General features: G+C 37.5%; 1 protein-coding gene across 1 annotated transcript; it reads left to right on the top strand.

Annotated features, from left to right (window-relative positions):
* Nucleotides 1-3,393: 3,393 nt before the first annotated feature.
* On the top strand, nucleotides 3,394-7,955 carry LOC143624534 (G-type lectin S-receptor-like serine/threonine-protein kinase At1g11410). The gene is made up of 7 exons (XM_077095153.1): nucleotides 3,394-4,732; nucleotides 5,607-5,732; nucleotides 5,995-6,188; nucleotides 6,273-6,483; nucleotides 6,588-6,825; nucleotides 6,902-7,049; nucleotides 7,138-7,955. The coding sequence occupies exons 1-7, from the start codon at nucleotides 3,445-3,447 to the stop codon at nucleotides 7,450-7,452; spliced, it is 2,520 nt and encodes an 839-aa protein (XP_076951268.1). The 5' UTR covers nucleotides 3,394-3,444; the 3' UTR covers nucleotides 7,453-7,955.
* Nucleotides 7,956-13,363: the final 5,408 nt, after the last annotated feature.

Raw genomic sequence — 13,363 nt, 5'->3', positions numbered from 1 at the left:
ATAATATCCGATCGCGATGGCCGTTTTATATCTCGCTTTTGGAAATCTCTCCAATCTGCGTTAGGAACTCGTTTGGACATGAGTACTGCATATCATCCTCAGACTGACGGACAGTCTGAGCGAACCATCCAAACCCTTGAGGATATGCTTCGATCTTGTGTTCTTGATTTTGGAGGTAATTGGGATTCACACCTACCTCTGATCGAGTTCTCTTATAATAACAGCTATCATTCCAGCATCGGTATGGCCCCATTTGAAGCACTTTACGGTCGAAAGTGCCGCTCACCGATTTGTTGGAACGAAGTGGGTGAAGTCCAAATCACAGGACCCGAACTAGTTCAAGAGACAACCGATAAAATCGCCAAGGTCCGTGATCATCTGCTGACTGCCAGAAGCCGACAGAAGAGTTACGCAGATCGCAGGCGGAAGCCTCTCGAATTTCTAGTTGGTGATCTTGTTCTCCTCAAAGTGTCGCCCTGGAAGGGTGTTGTCCGCTTTGGGAAGAAAGGTAAGCTTGCACCTCGTTATGTTGGTCCGTTCAAGATTCTTGCGAGAGTGGGAAAGGTTGCCTACAAACTGGACCTGCCGCCCGCGCTCAGCAATGTGCATCCAACGTTCCATGTATCCAATCTCAAGAAATGTTTAGCTGACGAGAACCTCCACATACCACTTGATGAAGTTCAAGTTAATGAGTCTATGCATTTCGTTGAGAAGCCTGTTGAGATTATGGATCGCGAGGTGAAGCAAACCAAGCGCAGTCGCATCCCTATTGTCAAAGTTCGCTGGGAGTCCAAGCGCGGAGCCGAGTTCACTTGGGAAAGGGAAGATCAATTGAAGATCAAATACCCGCACCTTTTCTCTGCGCATCCTACTTCGAGATAAATTTCGGGACGAAATTTCTTAAAGTAGGGAAGACTGTGGCAACTGCCCAAATCCGACCCGACCCAGGTACCCGTTTTCGGATCCGATTTTAAGATTTAAAATTTGATTATAATCTTTATAAATTTATCAAATATATATATATATATATATATTACTAATAATGATAATAATAATAATTCCCTTCCGCCGTCCCGCCCCTTTTTTTCTTAACTCTTTGCTTGTCCTTTGGTTCTTCCCGCCTAAGGATGTCTGCGCAGCTCCACGCGCCAGACTCCTTACAAGGAAGCCTGCGTGAAGACCAGCTGTTCCTGCGATACGCGAGGCGAACTGTTCCCGCGGCGCGCAAAGGATTGTAGTTCTTCCCGCGGCGCGCTAAGGATTGTTCTGTCTGCCTTCGCCCTCGCGCACTCAAGCCTTCTCGCGCTAGACACTTAAGTCTTTTCTCCAGTTTAAGCCAGCCTGTATGCTTTTGAAATATCTTATCTTCTGTGCTATACCTGCCAAGGTATGGGCACAGTAGGCCAGATCTGACATCTGTCCGAAAAGTCACTTTCGGCGCAGCTTGCTTACCAACCCTCTTGGTTGTTAGAAAAAGTAACTGGCATAATCTTTTAAAAATCTTCTTTTCCATGTCTTGAACAGTACTTTGACTGACCCCTCCCATACTATGAACAGTAACCTGTCAGCCTTCCCCATCCCCTGCAGCTGCCACCATATCTCTTGCTTTTGATATCTTTTGCTTTGATTTGATAAGATCTTTTTCCCCAATTCAAGGGATGTGTTCCCTAGGGTTTTCCTATAAATAAAACTAATTTCTTGGATAATTAAACACTACACTCAAACACTTAAACACTCCCCAAAATCTTTCTCCCTTACTCTCAGCCGAAGATCCTCAGCGACGCCTCCACTCCCCTCTTTGCAATCCGTCTTCTCTTCTTTTCTGCCCAGAAATCTCGGTAAATATATAATATATAATTTTTTTAAATAATTTGTTTAAGTGACTTGCATATATTCAAGACATAAAAACCAATCGTTAAACCAATAACCTCTTATTTATAGGTTAACTTTCGCTTGTTTAAAAGTTGGTTCTTGCGTTATCTTTCAACGCACCTTTTACAAGTGAGTAATCTCGTACCTAATCCCCTTTTATTTTTAACGTCTTGGGATGTTCATGTGTTCGTACAACTTGAGTTTTAAACTTGTTTATGAAATTATGTGCGCAAAACCCATGTGTTATGGACGTTTATTAGTGTTGTATATTTGTATGTGTTGATCATTAACCGCTTTGATCGGCCTATTCCGAAGTTTTCATGGATCCATTAGATAAACACGGGAGACCTATTGTTACGATTTTTCTTGGTTTGTTTGCACATACACGAATGATTATTTGTTTTTGCTCGATTTGGAGCACGCTATGAACTTTGAGCTATGATCTATTTAGGCTTGATCACAATCTGTTTACACACTATGTTGAACACCAGTTATACACATGTTGCGCGCAGTGCTTTGTTATTATCTATTTATATCTATTAAACTTGATTTCTCACCGACACGCAAGTGTTGACGTTTTATTTTAACACATGTTCAGGTTTGCTGTAGCTGCTTTTGGAAACTCGAGGGCACGTAGGATGTTTTCTTTTACTTTGGACCTAGTTTAAAATATAACAAGACAAATTCATGTATTTGAATATTATGAGTTATGATATGTGATTTATGTTACTTTATGGTGTGTTATGCGCATGCGCAATGAAATGTATTTATCAAATATTGACACCCAAATAGTGTCACGAGTAATGAAACAATTCGTAGCGCCCCGATGTATAATCCGCCATCGGTCGGGGTGTTACACAGGGTATTTGGAAGTTATACTTATGATCGACCTATGGACGTCAGGTTTTAATTGAAAGCTATATGAATGACATACACAGACCATCCTTAAGGCTGAGGGGTGTGGGGCTTCAACGGGGGCGCTAGAGCCCCTCCGCTCGCGCCCCCAGGCGCGACCACCACACCACCAGGCGCTAGCGGGGGCGCTAGCGGGGCGCGAGCACGAAAAACAAAGCAGGCGTGATGGGGTTAGCGGCAGAGGAGAGCGTAAAGTAGCATAGGGGAGTGTGCAAAGACCCGTTGGATATATAAAATGAGCCGTTGGGCTCTTATTTAATTAAAAAAAAAAACCTTTTTTCATCTATAAAATACCCCATTTCACCCATATCAATCACCACAACTTCAAAATAAAACCCAAAATCAACCCATCTTCCCAACTTTTTTTTAAAAAAATGGCTGGAAATTGGTACCCAAACCTAGATTTATAAAAAATAAAAAAAATACGTTGTTTGAATATATTTATAAAAAAATAAAAAAAAATTCGCTGGAGCCCCTCCACACCAGGGCCAGGGGCTCCAACACCCCCCTTATCCAGTTTCTCTCTCTGCCACACGTCATAATATTATTGGCTGGAGCCCCCACTGGAGCCCCCATTAGAGCCCCCCACACCCCTCAGCCTAATGCGAACACATTGTTAGAAAGAAACAAAAGTGTGAGAAACAGCTAATATAATCAATGTTTCAAGAAAGAGGAATTCTAGTACCTGTGTTAATCTTCCTAGGCTTCGGGTTTTCCGCTTGCATTGACACAATCACACTCACTCAACCAGTTAAAGATGGGGATCTTTTGGTTTCTAACGGAGAAACTTTTTCTCTTGGATTTTTTAGCCCCGCAAACTCCAGCGACAGGTACGTGGGTATCTGGTATCACAAGATTTTGGAGAAAACTATAGTTTGGGTTGCCAATAGAGACAACCTGATCACCAACTCGTCTGGTATCCTATCCATTGACCCAACTGGGAACTTCGTCCTTCAAGAAAAAGATCAAGGTTTTGTGTTTTGGTCAACCAACATTTCTAGAGAGGGGAATGATCATGATTTTTCGGCTAGGTTGTTGGATTCGGGGAATTTTGTGTTATTTCAAGGCACAAACAAAGAGGTTTACTCATGGCAAAGCCTTGATTATCCTTCTAATACGTATCTTCCTGGTATGAAGCTCGGCTTGGATAGGAAAACCGGTTTGAATAGGGTGATTTCGTCTTGGAAGTCTACTGGGAATCCTGGTATGGGAGATTGTTCATGGAAATTGGAGTTTGATGGGTCAACTCAAATGTTCTTGGTTAAAGGTATGACAAGAATTTGGCGTGGCGGCTCATGGACGGGTCCTGGATTCAGTGGCATACCGCTGATGGTGAATGATCCTATCATTCATCCTATTTACATAAACGATGATGATGAGGTGGTGTTGTTTTTCCAGATGAGAAACTGGTCGAGTTTTACTAGATTTGTCGTTACTGAATCTGGAACCGTAGATAGGCTAATTTGGAACAATGCAGATCGAAAGTGGATTGGGTTCTGGTCGGCACCAAAAGACCAGTGCGACGGCTATAACCATTGCGGCCCTTTTAGCATTTGTGATTCGAATATAGCGGCCACATTTGAGTGTGACTGCCTACCTGGATACGAGCCACATTCACCACAAGATTGGCGCATAGGTGACGGTTCCAAAGGGTGTATAAGAAAGGTTGCCACACAGATATGCAAGGCTGGAGACGGGTTCGTTGAGTTGGCCAAGGTTAAGGTACCCGACACATCGATGGCACGTGTGAACATGAGTTTGGGGTTAGAAGCGTGCAAAGAGTTGTGCTTGAGGAATTGCACGTGCATGGGGTATGCAAGTGGTGATATTAGTAAAGCGTCTGAGGGCGGAGGTTGTATTACGTGGTATGGGGACATGAACGATATAAGAAAATTTACAGATGGGGGTCAGTCATTTTATGTTCGGGTTGATGCCAATGAACTAGGTACGCCATCAATGTATTTATAAATTTTGTTTTGTGATAGATCATTGTTTTTAGGAAAAATTAACATATGAGTCAACTTTGACCATAAAATATTCAAAGGGGGTAGGTATGCGCACCCATCTAACATGTAATTTCACAACGTTTCAAACAAACATTTGGATAGAGATTAAACGACTGTTTTGAACAAAAAAAATTTAAAAGTTTGATCATCTATGGTGAGAATGGTCATCTGGATATTGAACCAAACAATTATTCTGACCAATAATTTACATGGTTTGAACCCCCCCCCCCCCCCCTCTTCTCCCTATGGTGGCCTTTTAGATGTTCAAACGCCCCCGTTTGGACCAATATTTATAAGTTTTTTATTCAAACTGGTTGTCTTAAGTGTTTTGTGAAAAAACGTTTGACTGTGCGAAATCAAATGGGGGTGGTGTAGCTATAGCATGACCCACTTTCAAAAGTAGTTATTGAAAATTAACCCATATCTTACTAATCATTACCTTTCTAGGCTAATCAAAGCTTGCCACGTCAAACTAGTAGGCTAAGGCTGCTAAGACATAGATGTTGACTAATAAAGAAGTTACATGTGTCACTAGTAGGCTAAATTTAACCTTAACCTACCAATTAAAATCGTTAGCCGGCTAAATCCATAAGCCTAAAGATCATGAGCTAGCTAAACTTGTTATTTTGGCCAAACCACATAAAATTTTGTCAGGAGTTCATGTCATCCATGGATGCAGTAATGACCGAGTGAAGAACTTTGTAAAGTAATTTGAATTAAATAGTTTTCGTTAAGGATATGTAATCGCATCATAATTTATGACGATATTATATGGAAGTAGTTGTCCTAATCTTTCATGATATTGACTTACAGCCAAGTATTCATCAAAGAGGCCAAGTAAATCGAATACGGTTCGATATCTGTTATTTGGGATGCTAATGATTGCAGCAGGGTTTGTCTTGTGCATATCCATTTACTGTTATGTAAAAAAGAAAAACGGTATGTCAAAATTTATTTATTTTATATTTGTAAGAAAGCGTTAAACGCGCTAGTGCATCTAAAAATGAGTAAATCGGGATCGAACCGTAGTATACAAAAGCCTAGACTTGTTTTTGTGGGTTTGGAATTTGGCTTGGGTTGTTTTTTGGGTCAGTGCAGTTTCATTGTTATTTGTTTGGAGTTATGCTCCAAGGAAAAGAATGAAACTCACACATATGCATGAATATACAAGTTTTCACTACGTCTTGATGGGTTGATGCAGGCAATCGAAACAAAGGTGAAGTTGGGTTCGATTTCTCGAATAGTTTGAAAACCTTGGAAGGGTCTTACATGGAGAAGGATATTGGAAAAAATGTTGATTTAGATGTGTTTGATTTGAGAACAATAGCCGTAGCAACTGATAACTTTTCTCCTGTAAACAAGCTTGGAGAAGGTGGATTTGGCTCTGTATATAAGGTAGTGTCTTTTCAATCTTGATAATTATCATGGCCTTTTTGGTTAAATATAATCGTCGTTAACTAATGAAAATGATTTACTCAGGCTAAGCTACTAAATGGGCAAGAAGTTGCTATCAAAAGATTATCACAAAGTTCAGGTCAAGGGATGCAAGAATTTAAAAATGAAGTATTGTTGATAGCAAAACTACAACACAGAAACCTAGTCCGCCTTTTGGGATATTGTTTCTATATGGAAGAAAAGATGTTAGTGTACGAATACTTACCAAACAAAGGCTTGGATTCTTTTATCTTCGGTTTGTTCTCTAACTTACAATTAAGTTCTTATACTTCAATTACTTCAATTTCAAAATAATGTTTTCAAACTCTAAAATATTTTAATGAAATGGTTTGATCCTAGACCCAGAAAGGGCTACTCTTTTAGATTGGAAGAAACGATTCCAAATCATTCAGGGAATTATGCGTGGACTGTTATATCTTCATCACGACTCTAGGCTAAGGATTATCCACAGGGATCTAAAAGCAAGCAATGTTTCGCTAGATACAGATTTTAACCCTAAAATTTCTGATTTTGGATTAGCGAAAATATTTGGAGGGGACAACGAAGAAGCTAAAACACGTAAAGTTGTTGGAACTTAGTATGTTCAGCTCTTCATTCTATAACTCAACTTTAATTTGTTTCATTTACCTAACGCTGACGCAATATGATTTTAGTGGCTATATGTCTCCGGAGTATGCAATGGAAGGTCTTTTTTCAATCAAATCTGATGTTTTTAGCTTTGGAGTTCTAGTTATGGAGATAATAAGTGGTAGGAAAAATAACAGCTACTATAAGGAGAAATCACTTAATTTGATCGGGCATGTAAGGATATGACTCATTTTGATCACATATTTCCATGTTGATTATTCAACCCACCATATAAACTTTATCATAATCAACTTGTTGTTAGGTTTGGGATTTGTGGAAACAAGATAAAGCTTTGGACGTAGTCGACTCATCCTTAGGGGATTCATTTGATGCTCGTGAAGTTCTTTTATGCATCCATGTTGGGATCTTATGTGTTCAAGAATCGGCTAGTGATCGACCTACAATGACTGACGTAGCTTTTATGTTGAGTAATCATGAAACAATGCTTCCTACTCCAAATCAACCAGCATTCATCTTTAGACAACTGAATTATGGTAGGGACGTACCAACTATGTCAGCAAGTGGGGGTGTTGTTTCTGTCAATGAAGAGACCATTACCACTGTCCATGGCCGATAATTTTATAGTATCCTATAACTAATTTCTTGAGCCATAAACAGGGCATGTAAAACATAGAGTGTGTCACATTTGCCGAACATCTTGAATAAAGTTGTTTGTAAGTAACTTTTCCAATAGTTTAAACAATATGTATGTAGTGGCCAAGGTTAGAACTTGTAGGCTAATCTTGATGGGTTAAAGTTGGGTCATGGACCTGAGTTCATGGGTCTTGTTTTAATGAATCGAATTAGTTTGTGTTTTAGTAAGTTCATGATTGCTTTCAACTTTTAGCTTATAATCTTTTCATTTAGCGTTCTTTAAACTAAAATAGATTTAATATATATAGGCCTTTTGTATTCAGTTTTTTATCGTGTTTGAAGCTATAAATAAAAGCAAGAACGGGTCATGATATAGTTTTATCATAATCTAGTTTTGCTTATCGAGTGTTTATGAAGAACCATGCCTTCCATAGTCAAAAGCAATTGCTAATGGTGGACGATACATCAGCAATTGCACTTGTTAAGAGCCTTTTATTCGGGATTGTGTTGAAAGAAATAAAGGAACATGCCGACATATTAACAAAAGCTCTCGTGAGTATCAAGTGAAATGCGGGAACTTTCTTGTTGAAGATCTTCTTAGTTCAATTTAGAAATTAGACTAAATTTGTACATAAGACTTACTAAAATTGAATCTAAAGCGTAATGGGCACTACACCACTAATTGTGATGAAAGCATGTTTTCAACAAAATAGGAATTCTAGTAAGTTTCACATTTGTGGTTTTGTAGATATAGTTTTAGCTACCGTCCATTAGGGGGTGTTTGGTACAGAGAATGGAATTGTAGAGAAATGGAATAGAGAAATGGAATTGCAGAGAAAGGGAATTGGTCTGGAGAATGAGAATTGACTGTTCTGTTTGGTAGTACAGAGATTTCAGTAGAGAAATATAGCTGAGAATCATTTCTCTTGTTTGGTACATAGAAAATAAACAGAGAATTATATCAACTTTATCATTAGCACAAGTATTTTTTTCATAACAAATATTTATTAAAAAATAAAAAACATATAAAAAGATGCATAAATTCCAACCAAAATATGCATTGATCAAACCAATTCACGTACAAAACATAGTTTTTAAGCAAAAAACATCAACCATAGTTAAAACCAATTCACATACAAAACATACTTCAACCATACACAACTATCCCATTGAACCATCGGTATACAACTCGACCATCTCAATTTTCTCTTCTATTGTCAACGCAAGAAAAGAACGTCCTAGATCCACATCTTTACCAATCAAATGAGCTGCTTTGAACCGTTTTTTCGTAGTGATACCTGGTAAAGCTTTCAACTCATCACTAACCTTTTCATAGATTTCACGAGCCTCCATACCTTCTTTGCTAAGTTGTTCACCCACCATCTCCCCAAATCGAAGCAAAACTTCCTTGATATCTTTGCAAGACTCTCGATATATCTCATCTGCATCCGTGCTTCTACCTCTTTTGCGCTTGCTTGTTACACTTCCTGTTTGTCCTTCAGATCTATCAACATTTGGAACGGCTTCATCAACAAAATCAAAGTCTTCATCAACAGGTGAGGTTTTTTGCGTCTCTTGAACAACATCTTCTTCTCCAAGGTCAACTGCTTTACTACCAGTAGCTCTATCCTTACCGAATATGGTACACAATTTGTCATAGAAAGGAAATGACTTGTCACGAAAATTCACAGCACCTTTGTGAGACTACAAGACAATTACAAATAAATTAGACTAAAATTTTAAAATCTAAAAAATATATTTTTTAGAATATACCTTCACGTATTCATTCCAAACACTATCATCGGCAATAATACAACATTTTTGTTCATCCCAACCAAACCCACTTGTATGCACCATATCATATACAATGCTAAAGTGTGTCTTCCATGTCTTCATCCTAGACTTTATATGTGGTTCTGCTTTGAGGCCAGAGTTAGGAAGACTTACATCTAGCAATTGTTGAACACCATTTAAATAACCTGGTTTGAATCCATTGTCAGCACCAGCATACTTTCCGGATGCATGTATCTCCATTAATGCATCAATTAGCTTTGCATCTTCATCATTTGTCCAGGTATGCTTGCTCCGAGTAACTCCTCTCACTATATTTGAATCTGCCATGTCTACGTACAAATGCATAATTATACAATTAAAAATCATAATTCATGTAACTACAAATACAAATATAACAAGAAACATTAATAAGAAACAAATAAAGTGCATAAATAAATATTAATAAGAAACATCCTTGGTTCTACAAATAAAAAATACATAATTGTCAAACATAATTAAGAAACATTGTTGGCACGCTGCGCACGCATCGCAGTCCAACTATTAAACATTTCATTAGCAAGAAGGTCTCTACGATCGGTCCATTCTTGTGAGGGCTCGATCATAGAAATAACATTGTCATGGTCATTTGCAGGTTGTGTGTGATTTACTGGGATTTCGTTATCAAGAGGGTCTTCACTCATTGTTGTTCGTATGAAATTGTGCAATAAACAACAAGCAATGATGATACGTGGCATGGACTCTATGGGATGATATGAGTTATCACGCAAAATAGCCCATCTATCTTTAATCATTCCGAAACATCTTTCTATAACATTCCTGGCCGATGAATGTCTCATATTAAAGAACTCCTTAGCATTCGTAGGAGGACGAGACCAATCGTTAAGATGATAACGTTGACCTCGATATGGAGTTAAAAATCCTTCACCATTTGTATAACCGGCATCACAAAGGTAGTATGTTCCTACAATTAACCATAAACTCTATGTTAATTATCATACTTAAATCTATGTATATTCTTTGAAAATTGTCTATCACATACCCGGAGTTATTTTAAGACCATTGGGTCTACTGATTGCATCACGCAAAACTCTACTATCAGCTGCAGAACCCTCCCATCCCGCTAAGACATACGTAAATAAAAGGTCTCTCGTACATACTCCGAGTACGTTAGTACAAATCTGCCCTTTTCTTGTCCTATAAGGTTTTCTATCAATAGCAGGGACTTTAACTTTAATGTATGTTCCATCTAATGCTCCTAAGCAACCCTGAGTTAAAAGAAATCATTACTTACTAATGTATGTTAGCAAAAAATATCTTTAATAAAAAATGTGTTCGACTAACCTTAAACCATTTCCATCTTTCATCAGTTTCAGTATCTGGCACTGGCACGGGTGACTTGTAGAGTTCTTTGTGTAATCGACATATAGCATTTAAGACTAACTTGAAATACCGACTTACAGTTTCCCCGGACCGATGAAATCTGTTGACTAGTATCCTATTCTTTGCATTATGAGCAAGGGTATGTAAAAACATAGCAACTTGCTCATCGACTAGCATGTTTTTACTATTCTTTAGTCCCCCTCTAGTTTCTAGCATATCACAAAGTGTTGTAAATGCATGTATATTCATTCTTATGTTAACAACACTCGTAACATCACTTTCATAAACCATCCTCACCATGTTTTCACGCCTATTATGGTAACTCATTAAATATTTTGTACGTAAAGTCATTGACTCAATCGACCGACGCAAATGATAAGTACACAACATCCACCAACGAATCGTAACATAAATGACATAAAATGCACCTATGGCAACTATTCTTTGTCTGGAAGGTGATCTTGCCATCTACACATAAAAATATAAGAAAATTCAAGAAAAACAAATAACTCCAAAATATAATCCAAATATTAGTTTGCTTTGTGTCTGTTAAATCTAAACTTCATTTAGCTAAGACTATTTCGAAGAGGCATCAATGAAAATAGTCGAAACCCAATAGACTACATCACCAGCTAATCGATTAGCAATTATAAAGGTTATTGAAGGAATAGGTGAATGTTGCAACCGATTGGTGAGTGACTGTCGAGATAACAATTAACAGGAGGCAATTGGGTTGCGGTGCTATGAGTTAACAGATTATAAGATGCATCAAAAGACAATATCACAGATCTACCTTACAAAGCAAAACCAGCAAAAAACAATGACTGCACTGCACAAAAGCAAAACCAGCAAAAAACAATGAGTTAACATATTATAAGATGCATCAAAAAATGTCCAATATCACAGATCTACCTTACAACTGACTTACAAAACAAAGATTTACATGAAGGGTGTCATACTAATAAATATAAATTAGTATGCACAACGGAGATAAGCAAATGCATGTGTGTGAAGTATGAGTGAAACATATACATGTATGAATAACATAAGATACAATCATCTATATTCAGTTCATTCTTCCATTCCACAAGCTATAAAAGACCTTTAATAAAAAGACTAAAAAAAGCAGCAGTGAAGCAGAGCATAATCATACCCTGAGCTTATAGAGCCAAGATCCAAATCCTCAGGCATAAACAAAACTTCAAACAATTATATTCAAAGTACAAAAAGATAAACTTTTTTTTAATTAAGTTTACATGCCTTAGTTATTCTGAAGGTGTTGAGTAGTCCTAACAAAACAAAGTCTTTGTTTATTCGTTAACTTAATAATAATAATAACTCATTCATCATCATCAAGTACTATGAATCGAATAATAAACATCTATTCATTCTTTAAAGTTTAAACATCTAGATGAGAAGTCGATTCCAATACAGATTAAAAGTTAGGTTGCTTGAATCAATCAGTAAAAGCAGAACATAGAGATAGAAAGAAACAAACAAAGCAGCATACATCATCCATACATCTAAGCTAAATCATCAACACCGATCTATTATATATAAATATAAATATATGAAGATCGAATATGCATAAATAAATAAAGAGAAAATCAGAGTGATAAAATTAAGGATCTGCTGCACCTGAATCGAAGGTTGATTGGAAGCAAAAGTTGGAGGCTTTTTTAGGGTTTTCTAAAACTCCTCGGAGTGGCCGTGGAGGAGTTGAGACTGAATGAAAGATGGGAGAAATGAAGGAGGAAAATGGGAGAAATGAAAGCAGAGAAATCCAATTCTCCGCTTTTTTTAGAGAAACAAAATCAGAGAAATGGAAATGGTTTATTTCCATTTCTCACCTCTTTCTTTCATAAACAAACAAGAGAATTCTTTCCAATTCCATTTCTCACCCCTCAATTCCCTTTACCAAACACCCCCTTAGAGTATTTCTATTCAAGGACAAAGACTAGATGATTATGGAAAGAGTTGAAATACGTATGCGATCATGGGTAGTCGATAAAAAATAATAATGTCTTTAATAGTTGAAAACACAAATTTTTTGAAGAAAATTAACAACTCACTCCTTTAGACCACCCACATCCATGACTTTTTTTAATTTCTCAACAAACATAGAATAACATAAAATGTCTATGTATTTCGTACGGATGACACAATAGCTAAATGTCATAGTTGGCCCAACCCAGCCGTACAAAGCTCTTAAGCGTCTCCAAGTTATCTCAATTCTGGGGAGAACCCATCCGTCTGAAGGCCCACTGGTGGTAAACCCGAACGCCTATGATTGACTGTTTTGTAAATTATGGATAATTTGTTTTGTAGTTAGCAATTTGCCATCAAAATGTTTAGTAACAGTAAAGCTAGTATTAATAACATTGGTGATATCACTCGACAAGAATTGGGCCACTTTATATAGTCTTGATAACATTGATGGTGACACTCAACTAGAATTAGAATTTATGAAGTAAGAAAATATCTATAGTTCTTGTACGATGAGCAATAAGGGTGGCTATCCATATTAACAGGCGGTTAATAATCTAGTCTTAATTAATAAATATTGGTGACATGTCACATGACACTCAACAAGAATTGGACCTCTCCAAAATTTCAAGGGTATCCCGTATCTACCAATTTATGTTGAAGATATATGTGTTACATTTCTTGATTTAAGATATATGTGTTTCATTTCTTGATTCTAACTATTCTAAGTGTCA

This window comes from Bidens hawaiensis, unplaced genomic scaffold (genome assembly GCF_021521415.1).
Source record: "Bidens hawaiensis isolate Kalapana, Puna unplaced genomic scaffold, B.hawaiensis_p1.1 tig00003857_1, whole genome shotgun sequence".
NCBI classification, from domain to species: domain Eukaryota; kingdom Viridiplantae; phylum Streptophyta; class Magnoliopsida; order Asterales; family Asteraceae; genus Bidens; species Bidens hawaiensis.
Note: the sequence above shows the minus strand (reverse complement) of the source record. Positions and strands in the feature narration are given on the sequence as shown.